Source organism: Medicago sativa, chromosome 5 (assembly GCF_051527215.1).
Source record: "Medicago sativa cultivar Bolivia chromosome 5, Bolivia_mono, whole genome shotgun sequence".
Lineage (NCBI taxonomy): Eukaryota > Viridiplantae > Streptophyta > Magnoliopsida > Fabales > Fabaceae > Medicago > Medicago sativa.
The window spans coordinates 80,928,802-80,950,854 of record NC_140753.1 but is presented as its reverse complement, the minus strand read 5'-3'; the positions used below and the strand labels follow the sequence as shown (position 1 = coordinate 80,950,854).

Here is a 22,053-nt window from a genome sequence, read left to right as displayed (position 1 = left end):
CCGATCATGTCAATGCCCCACATAGAGAAAGGCCACGGGGAAGATATAACATTGAGAGCGTGTGGAGGCACATGAATCTTGTCAGCATAGATTTGACATTTGTGACATCTCTTAGCATGTTTGTGGCAGTCACGCTCCATAGTTATCCAGTAATAGCCGGCTCTTAACAGCTTTCTTGACATGGTGTGACCCGAAGCATGGGTCCCAAAAGTACCATCATGTACATCATGCATCAATTTCTCAGCTTCTTGTTTGTCAACACATCTTAACAAGACCATGTCATAGTTCCTCTTGTATAGGATTTCTCTGTCCAGAAGGAATTTACTAGCCCATCGTCTCAAAGTCTTTTTATCCCTGTTGGAAGCACCAGGTGGATATTCACGATTTTGCAAGAATTGTTTGATGTTGTAATACCAAGGCTTTTTATCATTCACAACTTCATCAGCTTGATCTGGCATATTTTCAATGGAAAACACATGAGCGGGTCTATCGAGACGCTGCACTTTGATTACGGGCACATCATTCCAGTGATTGACACGAAACATAGAAGACAAAGTAGCGAGAGCATCAGCCATCTGGTTTTCATCCCGAGGGATGTGGTGTAGTTCGACCTTTGTAAAGTATGTCAACAGACGTCTTGCATAGTCACGGTAAGGGATCAGCTTCTCATGATGAGTCTCCCATTCACCCTTTATCTGATTAATAACAAGTGCAGAATCTCCATAGATGTCAAGGTGTTTAATCCTCAGATCAAGGGCTTCTTCAATGCCCAAGATGCATGCTTCATATTCAGCTATGTTGTTTGTGCATTCAAAAGTTATTCGAGCGGTGAAAGGAATGTGGTGCCCCTGCGGAGTTACAATGATAGCTCCGATTCCTTTACCGTAAGCATTAACAGCACCATCAAACACCAATCCCCATTTGCTATTGGGGTCCGGCCCTTCATTGATCAGTGGTTCTTCACAGTCTTTTGCTTTCAGGTACATAATCTCTTCATCAGGGAAATCAAACTTAATTGGCTGGTAATCATCAAGAGGTTGACAAGCAAGATGGTCAGCAAGGATGCTTCCTTTGATCGCTTTCTGAGCCTTGTACACAATATCATATTCAGACAACAACATTTGCCAACGCGCAATCTTTCCAGTAACAGCAGGCTTTTCAAAGATGTACTTGATTGGATCCATTCGGGATATCAACCAAGTTGTATGATTCACCATATAATGACGCAGGCGTTTGGCAGCCCAAGCTAAAGCACAACAAGTCTTTTCAAGCATTGTATACCGAGTCTCGCAGTCGGTGAACTTCTTGCTCAGATAGTAGATGGCATGCTCTTTCTTACCAGTCTCATCTTGCTGACCGAGAACACAGCCTACTGAATCATCTAACACTGACAGATACATAATCAAAGGCCTTCCTTCCACTGGCGGGACAAGGATAGGTGGCTCCAACAGGTATTCTTTAATGCTATCAAAAGCTTCATGACATTCATCATTCCATACAACAGGCTGATTCTTTCTGAGCAATTTGAAAATTGGTCCACAGGTAGTAGTCATGTGAGATATGAATCTTGAAATGTAATTCAGACGTCCGAGGAAACCTCTGACTTGCTTCTCAGTTTGAGGGGCCGGCATCTCTCTGATGGCTCGGACTTTGTCAGGATCAACTTCAATGCCTCTTTGACTGACAATGAAGCCTAGCAACTTTCCAGATCGTACACCGAATGTGCACTTGTTAGGATTCAACCGCAGCTTGTACTTTCTCAGTCTTTCAAACATCTTTTTCAAATACACAACATGCTGCTCTTCATCACTTGACTTCACAATCATATTGTCAACATATACTTCAATCTCTTTGTGAATCATATCATGGAACAGAGTGGTCATACCCCTTTGATAGGTAGCACCAGCATTTATCAAGCCAAACGGCATCACTTTATAACAGAATGTTCCCCACGGAGTGATGAAGGATGTCTTTTCTCTATCTTTAGGCGACATCCGTATCTGGTTATAGCCAGAGAAACCATCCATGAAGGAGAACACTTTAGACTGAGCCGTACTGTCAACAAGCACATCTATATGAGGCAATGGGAAGTTATCTTTTGGGCTGGCTTTATTCAGATCTCTGTAATCAACACACATTCGAACTTTCCCATCTTTCTTTGGTACTGGTACGATGTTAGCAATCCACTCAGGGTATTCAGCTGTCATGAGGAAACCCGCATCAATTTGCTTTTGCACCTCAGCCTTGATTTTGAGAGCCATGTCTGGACGAGATCTTCTCAATTTCTGTTTGACAGGAGGACATTCAGGTCTTGTCGGTATTCGATGTTCCACAATCTTGGGATCTAGACCCGGCATATCTTCATAGGACCATGCAAAGACATCTGGATAATCATGGAGAAGTTGAATGATCTTCTTTTTCACTTCTGGCTCAAGTGCAGCACCAATCTTGATCTCTCGCTTGTTCTCTTCGGTACCCAGGTTGATAAGCTCAATCTCTTCCTGATGAGGCTGAATGGCTCTTCTTTCTCGCTCAAGCAGTCGAGTGATCTGATGAGTCATAATTTAGTCTAGTTTTATGCATTATTTAATATCGTTTTATTTAGATTTGGTTTTATTTTATTTTAATATTATTTCCCTTTTGAATCTTTTACTTCAAATTGCATTTTATTATATTTTAGGAACGAATATATGGTGGAAGGTGTCTTGGAGCAAAAGAAAGAGGACTGGAGCAAATACAGTACAAGAATACGAAGATACGAGACAAAAATATGTCTCTACCAAGTCAGAAGCTTGGCACGGCCCGTGCCAACATGTGGCACGGCCGTGCCACCCTCCAGGACCACTTTTGCTGCTTTTCTTCAAGCCCAAGTTACTCCGTTGCAGCTTTACTGTTTTGCCCTTATAGTAGCTTAGTTTCTAAGTCAATTGTAAAGCTATAAATAGAGTAGCACTCCATCATAAACATTCATCTTTTGTTCTTGGAATAAAAGTTCACTTTTATATTATTGTTCTTTTACTTTATTGCTTTCTCTCTTCTTCCCCCATGTCTACAATGAACGTTAGTGAGTAGACTCTTCTTTGTCTTGGGATTGTTGGATAAGTCTAATGACGTAATCCGGATCAAGCCAAGCCTTAAACCCTAATTATATGTTACCTTAATTCCTAATCTAAATTCACCGCTTTAACATGAATTAATTATTATCAAACTGTGGAAGCGAACGCGGAGGGTTTGATAATGGCTAATTCATCATCACAGATATCAATTCATAAAGCGAACGCGGAGCTTTGATATCCGAACAAGTGAATTTAGACAAGGTTTGCAAAACATGAGAATAGTCTAGCAAACCTTGGGACACATAAAGTTTCGATCTTCAAGGGTCCCAAAGGCAATCACCCATGAGAATAGGTGTGGTTGTTGGAGGGATACACTCACTGACTTCGAGAGAAGCTGTGATATGCTAAAGAGAAACTTGTCCTTAGAAATTAGGATTAACGCATAATTATAAGTTTAAGGCTTGCTTGTGAAAAGATTCGTTGTTATGATGAACCAATAATCCCAAGGCTCTTTTATTATTATTATTGTTGTTTACCTTCAGCAACTAAACCTCCCTTTTTATAATCTTTCTTCTTTCCTAATCATTATCTAAAAGTTAATCGAATTCATAACTCTCTAGCGGAACGATACTCTTTTACTACTATTACTTCGATAGACCGTGCACTTGCGGTTTGGCCCTATCAAGTTTTTGGCGCCGCTGCCGGGGAGTTGTTGTAATTTGATTAACTTTTTAATAGTGATTAGACTAAAAAAAAAAAAAAATCTTTTTCGTTGTTTTATTTTATTTTATTTTATTGTTTTTATATTTCTTTCAAAAAAAAAAAAAAAAATCTTTACTTTATTCTATTTTATTCTATTTTCGTTTTATATTTGTTTCAAATATATATATTTATAAAAAAAATAAAAAAAATATCTTTCTCTCTCTCTCTCTCTCTCTCTCTCTCTTTTTCTATTATATCTCTAACTGTTTTGATTTCAGGCATGGCTCAAAACCTTTATCAATGGACCTTTTCGCCCCTTTCACCACCTTGTAAAGCTTATGAAATTTTTGGTCACACTGGTGTTGAATGTCAACTAGGTAGTGTTGTTAGAAGTCCCGAGCAGGTAAACTATGGGTTTAGGAATGATCAAATTTTTTCTCAAACCCCTCAAAATCTTTTTGGACAACAAATATCACCACCCGGTTTTGCAAACAACCAAAGAGTCTCTCAAAAATCCGACTTGGAACTTTTGATAGAAAATTTTGAATTAGATAACATTAGGCATAACCAACAGTTTAAAGTCAAAGCTGGAATTTTGAATGACTCTCTCAATAGGCTTTCCGCAAATGTGGATTCTCTTTCTACTCACAACAAAATGCTTGAGACTCAAATCCCTCAAGTAGCCCAACAAGTAACCTCTTCCCCACAACCCTCCGGAGTCTTCCCGAGTCAAACTGAAACCAACCCCAAAAGCCCAATAAATGCTATTACACCTAGGGATGGTAAGCAATTAGAAGACCCCGTTGTGGAAACCAAGAAACTTGAGGTTGAGGTAGAGAGTGAAAAGCCACAAAGTGAGAAAGTTGTAGTAGAAAGTGGAAAGCCTCACATATCACCACCATATGAGCCAAAAATTCATTTCCCACAAGGGTTTGATGAGTCCAAGTTAGATGAGCAGTTTAGGAAATCTATTGCAATCATTCAAAGCAAATTGTCATCTAAACTTAAGGATCCAGAAAGTTTTTCCATACCATATGTCATAGGATCCAAGACTATAGAAAGAACCACATGTGATTTGGGGGAGAATATTAGTTTGATGCCATTGTCCCTTAGTGAGAGATTAGGTATCGGATAGAGAAACCTTTTGATCGTCAAGCTAATGACTTTAAACGAGCGCTTCGTGGGAGGCAACCCACGCATTTAATTGCTTTTGTTTTGTTTGTTTTTCTTTGTTTTAAGTTGTTTTGTAGGTAATTGTCCAAGTATGATTCAAGAAAAACTGAAAATTTTGAAGCCCCCGTGACCAGAATGTTGGCACGGCCCGTGCTAAGGTTGGCACGGCCGTGCCAACCCAAAACCACCCAAAACCAAAAAACTGGCAGAATGTTGGCACTGCCCGTGCCAATGTTGGCACTGCCCGTGCCAATGTTGGCACTGCCCGTGCCAAGCTTCTGCACCACATACCAAAAAAAAAAAAAAAATTCTCCTTCCCCATTCACTCACTTCTCTCTAAAAACTCCATTAACCCCCAACCTCCAAACCTCCATAACTCCACCAAATCTAACAAATTATTAACCAAATTATCCCAATTCATCATTCCCAACTTAACCACCAATCAAAACCAACCTTCACCCAACCAAACACCAAATTCATACACCATTAAACCCTAACCCAATTTCTTCACCAATCTTCATCATCAAACTCATAAACCTTACTCAAACATCAACCCCAACCCTAAACCAATCCTTTCCACTACAAATCTTCCAAACCCTAACCTTCAACCAAACCACACAAAGTCAACCCAAGGTCAAGGTCTAATGGCTTCAAGAAGAAGTGGTAAGGAACCAGCAAGGTCTCAAGGAGGACCTCCCTCAAAGAAGCAAGCACAAGCCAAGAATCATGGGATCAAGTTTAAGGACAACTCACAAAGGGATAGGTATAAAATTCTAATCTTTAAACCCTTGCATCCTTCTCGATATCCTGATTCTCATACTTTGAATATGCTAGAGCTTAGAAATGATGTCTATAGGTTGATAAGAAGGCTAGGTTGGACTGATATGTTAGAACCTATGAGGGATTATGAGAATTTCACCTATGAATTTTTGAGTTCCATTGTTTTTACTAAAGATAGGTTGAATTATGATAACCCTAACCATAGAGTTTCCTTTAGGCTAATGAATATTGATTATGATATGTCTCTTCAGCACTTTTGTGATGCCTTAGGTTTTGCAAACGAGGGGTATATCCATGATTCTTGGGATCCTAGCCTTAAGCCGGTTGACTATCAACCCGCTGTCTTTTGGGAACGTATCACCGACCTTAGCTCCTTTGTCACTAGAGCCAATAAATCTAGCAACATTCACAAACCCGTACTTAGGTACCTTCAAAGGGTAATGGCTTGCACTATTTGGGGTAGAACCAAGCTAGGAAACACTAGAACCGATGAGCTCTTCATGTTTTGGGCAATGCTCTACAACCACCCGGTCAACACCTGCTTTTATTTGATTGATTACCTAGACTTTGTCGGTACTAGACCGGTAAGTAAAGGAGATATAGTGGTGGGTGGCATCATTACATACATAACTAGGCATCTTGACATTGGTGAGGATGAGGGGATCAAACATATTGAGGGAAACAATAGACTTAACATGGACACCCTCATTGCTATAAATTTCGTCACACCTCACTCCATCACCAACTCAAGTTTATTGTGCCTATCATGTTTTTACTTCCTAACCCATCTTGGACTACCACCGAGGTGGAAGCAAATTTGTTGTATGTTGATGATGTGCAGGTTCTTAGTGAGCAAGATGATGATGAGGGAGACGATGCTAACTTGCACCATGATGTAGGAGAAGGTGCTAACTTGCACCAAGAGGAAGAGCACCATGACACCATATAAAGTAGGATAGAGGTAGGAATGATGAGGATTAATGAGTTGTTGTGGGCTATGCTTTATAACCATGATATAACATTTGCTATTATTTGCTTGATTAACTTGTTTCAATTGTTAAAAAGAAACTGGATGATAAGTGATATAATGGTAGGTGGAATCATCACTTTTCTTGCTAGGAAGTTTGGGGTGAGTGTGAATCAAGGGATCAAGAGGATAGAGGGAAACTTTTGTCTAGACTTATATACAATCACTACTTTGTCCTTAGAACCCATGAACCTACTCACAATTACCAATATGAATGGAGAATTATTAGAGCTTATTGTTTGATCATTCTACCTAATCCGGACATAACTAATCCGGAGGTGGTGGAAAATTTGCTTTATGTTGGTACTAACCCACAGGTACATAATGATCGCGATGATGATGGTAATGAAGAGGAGGTAGGTGCAAACTTGCACCATGAACAAGAAACCGGTGGAAGCTATAATGATGAACGGCGGGCATGGATGCAAACCAAAGTTCAAAGAATAAGCACCGAGTAACAAAGATAAGGTGTTGAAAGGAACAATGTCCAAAGGAGAAATCGAATAAATGAAGAAAACAATCAAATGCTCCACAACATGATGCAACACCTTCACCTCCAAAGGTCTACTTTATGAACTTCAATAAAATTGTGAGCTTTCCTCTTCCTTTACTCTTTCTTCTTCCTCCTCTTCTTCTACTTCTACTCCTTCTTCTTCTTCTTCTCCTTCCTCTTCTTCTTCTTCTTTTATTTTTTCTTTTTGAATCATTGAGGACAATGCTTCTCCTAAGTGTGGGGGGGCCTAATAAAGTGTCTAGAGTCGTAGTGTTCCCAAACTCCCTTGAACTTTATTCTTTTGTTTTGTTTTTATAGCAAGAGGCATGATTAGTAGCTTGTTTTTAATGTAAAATATGGCATAAAAATTTTTGTTTTGTCTCTTCTTTAAAGGTTGTTTCTTGTACATGAAAGTAGTTTCTTGTGTTCTTGCTATACCCATATCTTGTTTTATTGTGAAAATTCTCCAATGAGAAAAGCACCCGGTTGCAATCTTTGAGCAAGTGTATGAATAGGTATTTTAAGGAGCACGTTCTATCTTTAATGTTAACTTAGACCCTTTAAAGTCTTCAGAGTAAAAGTAGTATAAGTTTGTGTGGGAAATTAATCAATTGTGCTATATTGTTATATTCTCTTAATTGTTAAAGTTAAAATGGGGCGGGAGAATGGCACCAACATGTGGGGGAAAGGACAATCCCTAACTTCCTAATTGTGGTGGTGACTCCCTAATTTGAACCTAAAGTGAAACAAATTCATCAATGCTAGGGGGAAAGGACAATTACATCCAAAAAGACTTCCTACGCGGAGATGAAACAAATAATAATTTTGCAGCACTGCTTAGGGTGATTTTGAATCTAGGGGGAAAGGACAATTACATCCGAGAAGACTTCCTACGAGGATAGATAGCCCCTAAGCATCTGCAGCCCCTTGTGCTTAATTGTTAATCTAATCTAATTTTAACTTAAATTCCCATCACTCTTATATGAAATGAAGAAAGGACTTTTCTCGGTTACTTTAGCACTAAGGATAGAACCTGTTCCTCATAATATCTGTCTTATACAGGAGCAAGAAAAGGGTTGGACTGCACACACACACTCACTTGAGACTTGATGTTGGGTAGAATAGGTTCATGAGGAATATTTGAAATTGTAATTAGTGTACTTGAAGCAAAACCTTTCTTTTGAGACATGTGTTCTTAATATTGCCATAATTAATCTTTTGTTGCTGCTATGTCTATTGCCTTTTGCTTGAGGACAAGCAAAGATTCAAGTGTGGGGGAGTTTGATGAGTCATAATTTAGTCTAGTTTTATGCATTATTTAATATCGTTTTATTTAGATTTGGTTTTATTTTATTTTAATATTATTTCCTTTTTGAATCTTTTACTTCAAATTGCATTTTATTATATTTTAGGAACGAATATATGGTGGAAGGTGTCTTGGAGCAAAAGAAAGAGGACTGGAGCAAATACAGTACAAGAATACGAAGATACGAGACAAAAATATGTCTCTACCAAGTCAGAAGCTTGGCACGGCCCGTGCCAACATGTGGCACAGCCGTGCCACCCTCCAGGACCACTTTTGCTGCTTTTCTTCAAGCCCAAGTTACTCCGTTGCAGCTTTACTGTTTTGCCCTTATAGTAGCTTAGTTTCTAAGTCAATTGTAAAGCTATAAATAGAGTAGCACTCCATCATAAACATTCATCTTTTGTTCTTGGAATAAAAGTTCACTTTTATATTATTGTTCTTTTACTTTATTGCTTTCTCTCTTCTTCCCCCATGTCTACAATGAACGTTAGTGAGTAGACTCTTCTTTGTCTTGGGATTGTTGGATAAGTCTAATGACGTAATCCGGATCAAGCCAAGCCTTAAACCCTAATTATATGTTACCTTAATTCCTAATCTAAATTCACCGCTTTAACATGAATTAATTATTATCAAACTGTGGAAGCGAACGCGGAGGGTTTGATAATGGTTAATTCATCATCACAGATATCAATTCATAAAGCGAACGTGGAGCTTTGATATCCGAACAAGTGAATTTAGACAAGGTTTGCAAAACATGAGAATAGTCTAGCAAACCTTGGGACACATAAAGTTTCGATCTTCAAGGGTCCCAAAGGCAATCACCCATGAGAATAGGTGTGGTTGTTGGAGGGATACACTCACTGACTTCGAGAGAAGCTGTGATATGCTAAAGAGAAACTTATCCTTAGAAATTAGGATTAACGCATAATTATAAGTTTAAGGCTTGCTTGTGAAAAGATTCGTTGTTATGATGAACCAATAATCCCAAGGCTCTTTTATTATTATTATTGTTGTTTACCTTCAGCAACTAAACCTCCCTTTTTATAATCTTTCTTCTTTCCTAATCATTATCTAAAAGTTAATCGAATTCATAACTCTCTAGCGGAACGATACACTTTTACTACTATTACTTCGATAGACCGTGCACTTGCGGTTTGGCCCTATCATGATCTCATACGGTATCTCTTCATTATCACCATCCTCATCTTCAGCTTCATATACAGGGAATTCAAAGTTTGGAGGAACCATAGGGTCACTGTGTTCAACGGGTTTATTATGGTTCAATCTGCATAATATGATTGGGATGATTTGAGAAAAATGTTTTTTATGCAGATTTTTGAAATTAATAAGAAAAATATAGATGTTTTGGTTTTTTCTGGCATTACCATTATTTCCAAGAAAAAGGCACTAAAAAGTAAAAAAACAAAGAGTCGTGAGAAAAACGACAACTTTTATTGATAACGGCAATGCCGAAACAAACACGCCCTTACAATGATATCACTTTCGCCTTGGGCAGAGCGAAAGGATTGTTATTTTGAAAACAAAAAACATGAGCAACAAAACACATTACATGGAAGCATGCATGACTAAAGGAACATCAATGGCTTCCCAATTTCTCACAGTGCCTCCTGGTATAACAAATGTAGGCACGTGGTTTCTTTCGGCAGCATCTTCAGTAATAGCATTGATGAACCCAGCACTGTAGAAAGTTCCCTTTGAAACAGCAGATGTTGGAGAGAATCCAAGGCCCTCTTTACGCTTGTTTTCCAAAATCTGAATCACTTTGCCCCAGCCGGCAGCTTGCCCTTCTTGAACAGCTTTCTGGGCGTCTTTCAGTGAAGCCATAGCAGTACCAGCCCTCCGGGGTTCTGCGCCCTCAACGGTCAATCCTTGAAATGATGTCCCTTCAGCGGACCCTGCTTCAACACAAGAGAACGATGATACTTGGCTAACTAGATATGCTTCCTCACCATGCACAGTGACAATCTTACCATTCCTCATGAACTTGAGCTTCTGATGCAAAGTGGACGTGACTGCTCCAGCGTCATGGATCCATGGTCTTCCGAGGAGACAGCTGTAAGAGGCATTGATATCCATGACCTGGAAAGTAATCTGAAATGTCTCAGGACCAATGGTAATTTGCAAGTCTACTTCCCCGAGAACATCCTTGCGAGATCCATCGAAAGCCTTAACCAGATAGCTGCTACCCCTCAGGGAAATTCCATGATGGCTTAATTGCCTTAGTGTGGACTCAGGCATTACATTCAGAGACGATCCAGTGTCCACCAAAACATTGGATATCATATCAGACCCACAGTGCACCGAGATATGTAGAGCCAAGTTGTGATACTTCCCTGCTTCGGGGAGTTCATCATCACCGAATCCCAAACTGTTGCAAGCAGTAATATTACCCACTATTCCATTGAATTGCTCCACAGAGACTTTGTGATCAACGTAAGCTTGCTCAAGTATCTTCATCAACACCTTCCTGTGAGCTTCTGAGCTCATGAGCAGAGACAAGATGGATATCTTTGATGGGGTTTGTAGCAGTTGGTCAACAATCTTATAGTCACTTTTCTTGATGAGCCTCAGGATTTCGTCCAGATTGGACTCTTCAATAGATTGGCCTGATGGGCCGGTGTTCTTGTCAACATGAGGAGCAACTGGTGGGGTTACCGTGGCAATGGGTGTAACTACCTTCTTTTGAAACAAGGGTGGACGGACTTTCCCGCTTCTGAGAGCTGTAACTTCACTAGCAACATTATCAACTGTAGCTGGGGATACCAGAGGCACCTCCACCCCGTTCTCAATCATGGTTGCATTGTACTTGTAGGGAATTGCTTTGGTAGAGGTATAAGATACCGGACCAGGTAACCTGATCACCAAAGGCTCAACATTCTTTGCCTGGGATACACTTTCAACAGGAGAGTCATGGAACACTGGTACAATCACACATACATCACTGGCAATCAAGTGTTTGTCATCCATCAGGCTCTGAATATCATCTTGCACCACACAACAGCCCATAGAATTTTGGAGACACTCTGAACAAGAAGCATGATCATGATTGAACAAAGAAGCCTGACATAGCTTGACATGTAGCGGCACCAAGGGAGTAACAACATTGCGGACATCCAACATGGGCTCATCTTGAGTAACGGGAACCCTTTCAAAGGCCTCAATCATATTGACGGCAGCATGGTTCGGAAGCGGATTGTCAAGAACATGAGGAACACTATTCTCAAAAGTCAACCGTCCCTTTTCTATCAGGTCTTTCACAATATATTTCAGAGCAAAGCAACCTTCAACATCGTGGCCTTGAGCGCCCTGATGGAACTCACATGTCAGATCCTGTCGGAACCTGGGAGGCAATGGATTAGGCGGAGGCTTGCCTGGTCTAGTGACACAGTGTCCCTTAGCCAGTAGAGTTGGGAGCAGCTCACCATACCGCAATGGTATTGGTGGAAAAGAAGGTTTGGGTCGGGGACCCTGTTGTTGCTGCCGTTGCTGTTGAGCGGGAGGCTGTTGTTGTACTTGCTGAGGAATGGCATTGACGGGCATTGGTGGTTGACCCGGTGGTAGAGGATACTGTTGATAGAATGGCGGGAAGAAGGGATGTTGAGAGTACTGCATGTAGTGATAGGGCAAGGGCAATTGTGTAGCAGCTGCAGATGGGTTACCAGATACCATCCCTACGTCAGATTCTTTCCTCTTGTGGTGACCATTGCCATACTTCTTTGGCGCACTGTTTGAAGATTCACCTTTCTCAAGGACGATAATACCATCTCGGACAGCCTCCTCTAAGCGAGTTCCCATCGTAACCATATCAGAGAAGTTGTTTGGGGCAGAGACTATCATTCTCTCCTTATATTCCTTCTTCAGAGTCTTCAGGAATGTCTGTGTTAACTCTTCCTCATCAAGTCGAGGAGAAACACGGGCAGCTGCCCCTCTCCACCTCTGAGCATATTCACGGAAGGTTTCATCTGATTTCTGAGATAGGGCTTTAAGAGAGTCCCTATTTGGCTTCAGACGGGTGTTGAATTCATATTGACCTTCAAAAGCAGCAGCGAGTTCCTCAAAAGTATGGATGTTATCCTTGCTCAAACTAGTGTACCAATCTGCTGCATCATCTGTCAAGCTACTCTGGAAGCAATGGATCATCAGTGCATCATTATCTGCGTAATTAGCCATCTTTCGGACATACCGGATAACATGGTTATGTGGGCAAGAAGTCCCATTGTATTTGTCAAATTCTGGTTCTTTGAATTTCTTAGGAACCTTAAATCGGGATACCAAGCATAGATCACGAGCTTTAGCAGGAGCACCATCGTTTCCTCGGCTAGCCTTGACCTCACGGAGTTCTCCAGCCAACTCCCTCAACTGTCTTTTCATAGATTCCATTGCGGGATCTTGTCCATGCGGAGTATCAACATCAATCACCTGTTGCACAGTGTGTACAATAGGGTCGGTAACAACAGTGGTTACTTGAGGCATAGCAGTGGATACAGGAATCTGTCCTTGACCAGCGACACCAGAGACACCAGCAGCAGTATTAGGAGAGTAGTAAGCTGAGAGGCCATAAGGACGGCCGTTGGGCATAACAAAGCGAGCATCAGTAGCCACAGTAGACAGTGGGATAGAGGGAATCACCTCAGCAGTAATTGGAACAGAAGTGGCTGGTTGTTCCTGTGCAGCCATCATAGCGGACATAGCGTCATGAGCCTTAGCCAAGTCTTCTTTAATAGCAGCCAATTCGGCACGGAGCTGAGCATTTTCTTCTTCAAAGTTAGCCATCATCCTTCTCTTGTGAAATCTTGTCTGATGAATTCTGTCTGGTTGGTAGACTTTGCGAACACGAGCCACTTTTCAGACTGCGGCGGACAAAACCAGGAGGCAATGAGCACGAGAGAAGCTTTTTGTGACCAATGAATGCATATGATGCATGAAATGTGTTAATGCATATGCAAAAAGACTTTTTTTGTGTTACCGAAGGGTTTTAGACAAATTATAAACTTGTAAACATTACTAAACAACAATTAACATAAACGAGCAACAAACAACCAACATATAGTTTTACAAGATGATTCCCTTTGAAATGCTAAGCCAAGGGATAGACTTTGAAATGTAAAACAACATAAACAACTGGAAATAACAACAGGAAATGGAGATCCTCAAGCACAGAAAGTGGAAGCATCATCCTCAGACTCAGACTCATAGCTGCAGTATCGTGCATAGAAGTCATGGGCACCCCTAGCCCTCTTGGAGTCTCTCATAAGCAACCTATCTTTCTCTTCAATCTCCCTCTTAGCCTTAGCTAACTCTTTCTTCAGTGTCAAGACCTCATGAGTCTTCTGCTCATCCTTTCCATCCAAAGTCATGATCAAGTTCTCAGCCTCATAGTATCTAGCTCTCCACTGATGCTTCTCCCGACTCTCCATAGCTAGATGCTCCTGATACATCTCCTGGGTAGGTGGGAGTAGAGGCAGAGGCATGGTAGGAACAGATGCAGACACATATCTCATAGAGGGGTAAGGCATACCGATCTCCTCAGCTTGGTTTATCACCCACTGTGTATAGGCCTCGTGAGCAATACCGGACCTTACACCCATATGCTTCACCTCTTTCTTCCGAAGCTTAGTCCAAGCTTCCATGAAATCCTCTCTTATTCCTGTGGGAGCATTGGAGTAGTGAAAGAAGTAAGGAGCTGTAGCAAGATTGATGGGCTTATCTTTCATCGGAAAACCAAATTGTCGCAAAGCAAGCTCCGGGTTATAGTTAATTCCACCCCGGGTACCAAGAAGAGGTACATTAAGAAACTTACCACCACCAAAGATAATTTCCTTGATTCTAGAAGCTGGAGTGAGCCAAACCACTTCATTAGGAGTGAGAGCCATAATCCTTTGTGAAATAGACCAATTCTCCGGATTGGCGTGGAAAGACTCCGGAAGGTGCGAAATAAACCACCTATAGAGGAGAGGCACACAACAAAGAATGTATCCACGACCCTTGCCGGATCGATCATGAATAGCATGGTATGTGTCAGCTAGCAAAGTAGGAACCGGATTCTTGGAGTGGAAGATCATAATAACATTCATGTCCACGAAGCCATCAAGATTCGGAAAGAGAATAAGCCCATAAATGAGAAGTGCAAGAATAGCCTCGAGAGTGTCCTGACAAGTGGTATTGAGGTTGGCTTTCCCAAGAAGATACTCTGAAGTGAACCCTCGGATACGTGCCTTAGTGACAAGATTCTTGGAGACATCGGTGGTCTTGAGATAGAGATCCTTAGCAATAACCAATGGAGTAAGAGGAGGCTCAAGTCCTAAGAAAGGTACCCCCTTAGCAATAGACAGATCCATCAAGGAAGAATAAGCCTCTAGAGTAGGCACCAACTGAAAGTCGGGGAAAGTAAAGCACCGATACTTCGGATCATAGAATTGCACTAGAGTGTGCACAAGCTTCTCATCCACATTAGTATGAAGAATAGTAAGTAAAGCCCCGTAACGACGTCGGAAACCAGTCGGATCCTCAATCTTGAGTGCCAAATCTCTCAAACTAGCCAAATCCACTTCCTTGAACTTGTAGGAATTAGTCCTCTTCATTCCTACAATGTTTACAAATTCAACTTGTCTAAGCCCTTCGATAACAATGCATGGAAAAAAGTTTATGCATGTATGCATGTATGCATGAATGCATGATTATGTTCAAGTTCGGAGAAAACATGGTGGGTTGAAGTTCAAAGTTGAGGAGTCATGGGTGGACACGGCGTCCGGTGAAACTAGGGCTTTAGGATAATAGCAACCGGGTTCTAAAAAGGTTCCCAAGTTGCAACCTCTCCGACGTATATCACGGTGTCACGAGACAACACTCGCTCCATGATTATCCGTGGAAGGTCTAACTTGAGTGTAGTATCGCGTGACGACTAAAATTCGAGACAACACTCGGTTTAGCCTCCGCACTACATCCTAGAAAATGGCCATGGATGGTTTTGGTTATCTACGGTTCATAGCGTCATAGAGCAATTAGAAGTAAAGTGCCTAAACGCGACAACACGCGCCGACAACATCACCCCCCAAAATGCCTCAGCTATGTGGGATTGATCGTATAATCCAAAACACGAGGCAACCCCCGGAATGAATTGTCGATTATATCCCTCCTAAATCCTAAGTTCACTCAGCCCGGGTGCAGGACTTTTGATATTCTCACCCCACACGTTTGCAAGAATTTAAACATTTATTCACATAGGAAAGCAAGTAAAAGAAACAAGTAAAAAGAGCGCAAGCGTGGAAATAAAGACTAGGCGTAACTCTCGAATCTCCCCAGTGAAGTCGCCAGCTGTTTTATCTTGGTTTTCGGGTGTCAAACATTGATTACGTTTGAACCTTTTTAACCGGTGATATCTTATTTTTTCTTGGGAAGGGAAAAAAAGTAAGCAAAACCCTTGAGAATCGAGGTCCGGGAGTTGTTTTCGCTACGGGAAGGTATTAGGCACCCATAACGACTATAGTATCCTATAGGAACCGTCTTTAATTTCTACGCGCGCGCTTTATTTTTAAATGCTATTTGAAAGTGTTTATTAGACCTAAGAATGTTCTAAGTGAAGAATTGGAGGGAGAAAAAATGTTTTTGGATTTTTATTTTAGTTGAATTGAAGGAATTTTGTTCCTTGCCTACGTACCCGTTTAAGGGATCAAATCCACCGTAGTTCTCTTCCAAAAAATGTTTTTGTTTTTGTTGGTTGATTTTAAGTTTGAAAATGGAGTTTGAAGAATAGAAAGAGGCCTTTAAAGGCATGAGATTATGAAAAGAGTGAGGTTTGATTAGTCATTTTGCAAAAGAAGTCAAAGTTTGATTATTTTTCATTGGAGTTTGATTAAGAAAATAAAAGGAAAATTCAATGGGGTTTTGACCCCAAGGTTTATTATGAAAATACTTGAGTGAAGTTTGTTCAAGTTTTTTTGAAAATTTGATTTTTCCAAGTTTAAAGCCTAAATATACATCTAAACATACAATCCTAAACATACATCTAAACATGCATATTCTAGCTATATACCTAAAGTGGTGTGTGTGCATGTGTCGGTGCTTGTGTCGGTGTACATCATTAGAGTCCATTGTCCTTTACATCATACCCTAGGTACATTCTATGGCCTCTTTGCCAAGAAAGTTAAAAGTGCATAAAGGAAAAATATTACAAAACTCCTAAGTGTTTACATTCTAACTTTGGTACAAATTAAGTTGCAAGAAAGAAATAGAGATGAATATGGGATGAAATGGAGATGCTTATGAAATGATGAAACATGAAATGAAAGGAGTTAGTAGCACATGACAATATCAAAGGAAATAAAGCAAGAGAGACACTAGAACACAAAGGATGGGAAATAAACCAAAATAAAGGCAAAATGAGTGTAAACATGACTAAAATTTGTTCATAAAGTGCAAGGTACATGTGACCTATAATTCTCACACTCCAATACACTTTTAAAGGTTTAGAATCAAGTCTTGGAATGGGAATTAAGGCAACATGATTTACTTGGCATTTTAAAACAAACTTTAAGCATATTTGCATTATTTATTTACATAAGTAACTTGTAAGCTAAGCAACCTACCAAGATTCACAATTATGCACCAACATTAAACACAAACAGTAGCTAAAACCCTATGAAATCAAGTGGTATAGGTCACTAACATTCATCAAGCAATTGGAATTAAAATCAAACAAATTTCTATTCATTTTTAGCACAAAAATATGACAAAAATAGCAAGAAAATCAACACCTTCTTTTTTAACCAATTTTAACATGTGAAAATTATCACAAAATGCTACAAAGCTATCAAGAAACCTATATGAATTTTTTAGGAATTTTTTAAAGGTTTTTTGGACTAAAAAGTGCAAGAAAATTATTAATTCTAACAAAAATAAGGAAAAAAAATGCTTCAAATATTTTTCACAGGCTTTGGCACAAAAAAGATCACAAAAAAAATGTTAAGGAAAATATCAAGAACACATAGAAAAATATTCAAGAATTTTGTGAAGAAAATTGGACAGGTAAGGGTGCAAATAGCAAAAGAACAGCAAGAAACATGCAGGACAGGGGGGTGTGCATAACAACTAAGCTTTCTGGTATGGCAGTTAGGCCCAAAACGGACAGGCCTGGGTCGTTGGAGCATGGACGGGTCAAACCAAGGGTCGAACCGGTTCAGTGGCCTATATAAGGCCTTGAACCGGTTCCTTCTTCATTTCCCTACTCCTTTTCTCTCACTAACTCTCTCAAATTCTCTCTTCTCTCTCTAAGTTTCCGTCGTCTTCTCCGGCGGGTTTCACCGCCGCCGGAGACCTAACCACCACTCAAACTCACCAAAACTCTTCGATCTAAAGCTTTTCACCGTTTATTTTTTAATCTAAACACGAATCAAGCATCAGAAATGGCAAATAAGACTTGGATCTATGCAGATCGAAACTCAAAACTTTACGGTTTCAGTTTTTTTTTTAAAACTCATCACACTTTTTGAAACGAGGCTTTAATCTACGTTGTTTTCTCTGCTGATGATGAATTTGGGCTTGGTTTTGTAAAAACGAACGGTGAATTTCGCAGATCTGTATTTTAGGGTTTCATTTCGAATCTTTTGAAAGTTTTTTTTGAATACGATGAGATGAAACCCTAAACTGAAGTATTTTGTTTACTTGTGATGATTTCAAGCCTCGTTTCAAGGAATAAACGGTGAATCTTTGAAGGTTCACATCTTTTAGGGTTTTACTTCAAAATCCTTCGAATTTTTCGAAGCTTTTCTTCAATTCACCGTTTATTTATGTTCGTTGAGCTTCGTTGAGCTTCTTGCAATGAAAAACGAAGGAGTTTGGGTGATTACCTGAGTTTGATTCGGAGATTCGAACAAGAAAGATCCACGCAGTCGTTGATGCTTCTGGTGAGCTTCGAAACCGAAAATAAATCGGTGTTTTGATCTCCTTCTTCTTCGAACTGTGATCTTGCTTCAATTCTTCTTCTTCTTGCCTCTCTCAAATCCTCTGTGATCGTACCAAATGATTTGGTGCTGGAATTGCAGAGGTCGTGGTTCAGTGATGAAGATTCGTCCTCGAATCTCTGAGAACTACGAAGCAATTGCTCCAATTTTGACTTGATTATGATTCTAGAGAACTAGGGTTTCGTTGAGTTCTTCGTTGTTCTTGGTAGTTTCTGAATTTTGATCTAACTGCCAAGAGAGAGAAAATTTTGATTCTGTTTCTGTGGTTTGATGAGTTGGCGCGTGATTATTGATTCTGGCACTGCATTGGGTGATGTGGCCTATTTATAGGCCACCAAGTGTGATATTGGACCAATGAATTGTTGACATGTGGACTTTTGGCTTAGCTGGCTTCGGCCTTGCTGTATTTTGGACCCAGGGACCATCCTGCAATTTTGAGAATTAAAAGGACTGGCCTGCAAAATAAAAAAACTTAAAAAGAAATGACCTGGACAAAAAGGACTATCTTGCAATATTTGGAACTTTGGGACTAAAGTGCATTTGACCAAAAAACTTAAACGAAATTTGACCTAAAAAAAAGTCTTAAAATAAGATAAAATAACATGAAGGACCAAAGTGCAATTTTAGGAACTTTAGGACTTAGAAAAAACTAAAAATAAAATTGGAATAAAAAATGGTAATTTGACTAAACGTAAAGTGAAACGTCTAAAATTTGACAAAACGGACTAAAACGAACCAATGGCCTAAATGAGGTACTTTAAAGTAACCTCTCTCTGCCGAAATTTCGTGTGAAATGACCAAAATGCCCCTAGGGCTAAAACGACTGAAAATGACTCGGATACAAATTTTGAAATGGATTTTTTACAAGAATTTGAAGCAAAGACTCATACAATCAAAATTAAAAGACTCAGAGACAATTTTTAGGATTTGAATAGAGTCTTGACACTTGAAAAGACTAAAATACCCCTAGGGGCATATACTGACTCAAAATGACTTCAAATGCAATTTTAAAAAGGACTTTGACATAGAATTGAAATGAAGACGTATTCAAACTATTTGAAAGGACTCAAACAAATTTTTAAAAGATTGAAAGAGGTTTTGACATAGGAAATGACTAAAATGCCCCTTTTATGTGAATTTTGCAAATAATATTGAAATAAAATGCAGAGAAAGATGTAATTGATCAGAAACAGTTCAAGTGACTTGAAATGCAAGTAAAGGAGAATTGAGCAAGTATTTTTAGGTCCAAAATTAGGGTGTAACAGATAGGTAAACAACATAACTACGACTTCCATGGGATATTTTTGCATTCTCTAAAAATTCGGCCAAAATGGAGGTTAAGAAAATGTCCTCGTTAATTTAGGACATTACTCGTTTTCGACCCTTTTGTACAAGGAAGGTCATAAAGTGGCCGATTTGCATTGAATATTAGCATGTGACAATTCGTTGGATAGGTAAACAACATAACTACGACTTCCATGGGATATTTTTGCATTCTCTAAAAATTCGGCCAAAATGGAGGTTAAGAAAATCTCCTCGTTAATTTAGGACATTACTCGTTTTCGAACTTTTTTACCAGTAAGGCCATAATGTGGCCTATTTGCATTGAATCTTAGCATGTGACAATTCGTTGGATAGGTAAACAACATAACTACGACTTCCATGGGATATTTTTGCATTCTCTAAAAATTCGGCCAAAATGGAGGTTAAGAAAATGTCCTCGTTAATTTAGGACATTACTCGTTTTCGACCCTTTTTTACAAGGAAGGCCATAAAGTGGCCGATTTGCATTGAATATTAGCATGTGACAATTCGTTGGATAGGTAAACAACATAACTACGACTTCCATGGGATATTTTTGCATTCTCTAAAAATTCGGCCAAAATGGAGGTTAAGAAAATGTCCTCGTTAATTTAGGACATTACTCGTTTTCGACCTTTTTTACTACTAAGGCCATAATGTGGCCGATTTGCATTGAATCTTAGCATGTTACAATTTGTTGGATAGGTAAACAACATAACTACGACTTCCATGGGATATTTTTGCATTCTCTAAAAATTCGGCCAAAATGGAGGTTAAGAAAATCTCCTCGTTAATTTAGGAAATTACTCGTTTTCGACCTTTTTTACTACTAAGGCCATAATGTGGCCGATTTGCATTGAATCTTAGCATGTGACAATTCGTTGGATAGGTAAACAGCATAACTACGACTTCCATGGGATATTTTTGCATTCTCTAAAAATTTGGCCAAAATGGAGGTTAAGAAAATGTCCTCGTTAATTTAGGACATTACTCGTTTTCGACCCTTTTTTACAAGGAAGGCCATAAAGTGGCCGATTTGCATTGAATATTAGCATGTGACAATTCGTTGGATAGGTAAACAACATAACTACGACTTCCATGGGATATTTTTGCATTCTCTAAAAATTCGGCCAAAATGGAGGTTAAGAAAATCTCCTCGTTAATTTAGGACATCACTCGTTTTCGACCTTTATTACTACTAAGGCCATAATGTGGCCGATTTGCATTGAATCTTAGCATGTGACAATTCGTTGGATAGGTAAACAACATAACTACGACTTCCATGGGATATTTTTGCATTCTCTAAAAATTTGGCCAAAATGGAGGTTAAGAAAATGTCCTCGTTAATTTAGGACATTACTCGTTTTCGACCCTTTTGTACAAGGAAGGTCATAAAGTGGCCGATTTGCATTGAATATTAGCATGTGACAATTCGTTGGATAGGTAAACAACATAACTACGACTTCCATGGGATATTTTTGCATTCTCTAAAAATTCGGCCAAAATGGAGGTTAAGAAAATCTCCTCGTTAATTTAGGACATTACTCGTTTTCGAACTTTTTTACTACTAAGGCCATAATGTGGCCTATTTGCATTGAATCTTAGCATGTGACAATTCGTTGGATAGGTAAACAACATAACTACGACTTCCATGGGATATTTTTGCATTCTCTAAAAATTCGGCCGAAATGGAGGTTAAGAAAATGTCCTCGTTAATTTAGGACATTACTCGTTTTCGACCCTTTTTTACAAGGAAGGCCATAAAGTGGCCGATTTGCATTGAATATTAGCATGTGACAATTCGTTGGATAGGTAAACAACATAACTACGACTTCCATGGGATATTTTTGCATTCTCTAAAAATTCGGCCAAAATGGAGGTTAAGAAAATGTCCTCGTTAATTTAGGACATTACTCGTTTTCGACCCTTTTTTACAAGGAAGGCCATAAAGTGGCCGATTTGCATTGAATATTAGCATGTGACAATTTGTTGGATAGGTAAACAACATAACTACGACTTCCATGGGATATTTTTGCATTCTCTAAAAATTCGGCCAAAATGGAGGTTAAGAAAATGTCCTCGTTAATTTAGGACATTACTCGTTTTCGACCTTTTTTACTACTAAGGCCATAATGTGGCCGATTTGCATTGAATCTTAGCATGTTACAATTCGTTGGATAGGTAAACAACATAACTACGACTTCCATGGGATATTTTTGCATTCTCTAAAAATT

At 39.5% G+C, this 22,053-nt stretch overlaps 1 protein-coding gene across 1 annotated transcript; it reads left to right on the top strand.

Annotated features, from left to right (window-relative positions):
• The first annotated feature begins 4,640 nt into the window (after positions 1-4,640).
• Positions 4,641-18,674, top strand: LOC146925615 (uncharacterized). The gene is made up of 2 exons (XM_085712003.1): positions 4,641-6,468; positions 18,599-18,674. Exons 1-2 carry the CDS (start codon positions 5,576-5,578, stop codon positions 18,672-18,674), a joined length of 969 nt encoding a protein of 322 aa, XP_085568129.1. The 5' UTR covers positions 4,641-5,575.
• Positions 18,675-22,053: the final 3,379 nt, after the last annotated feature.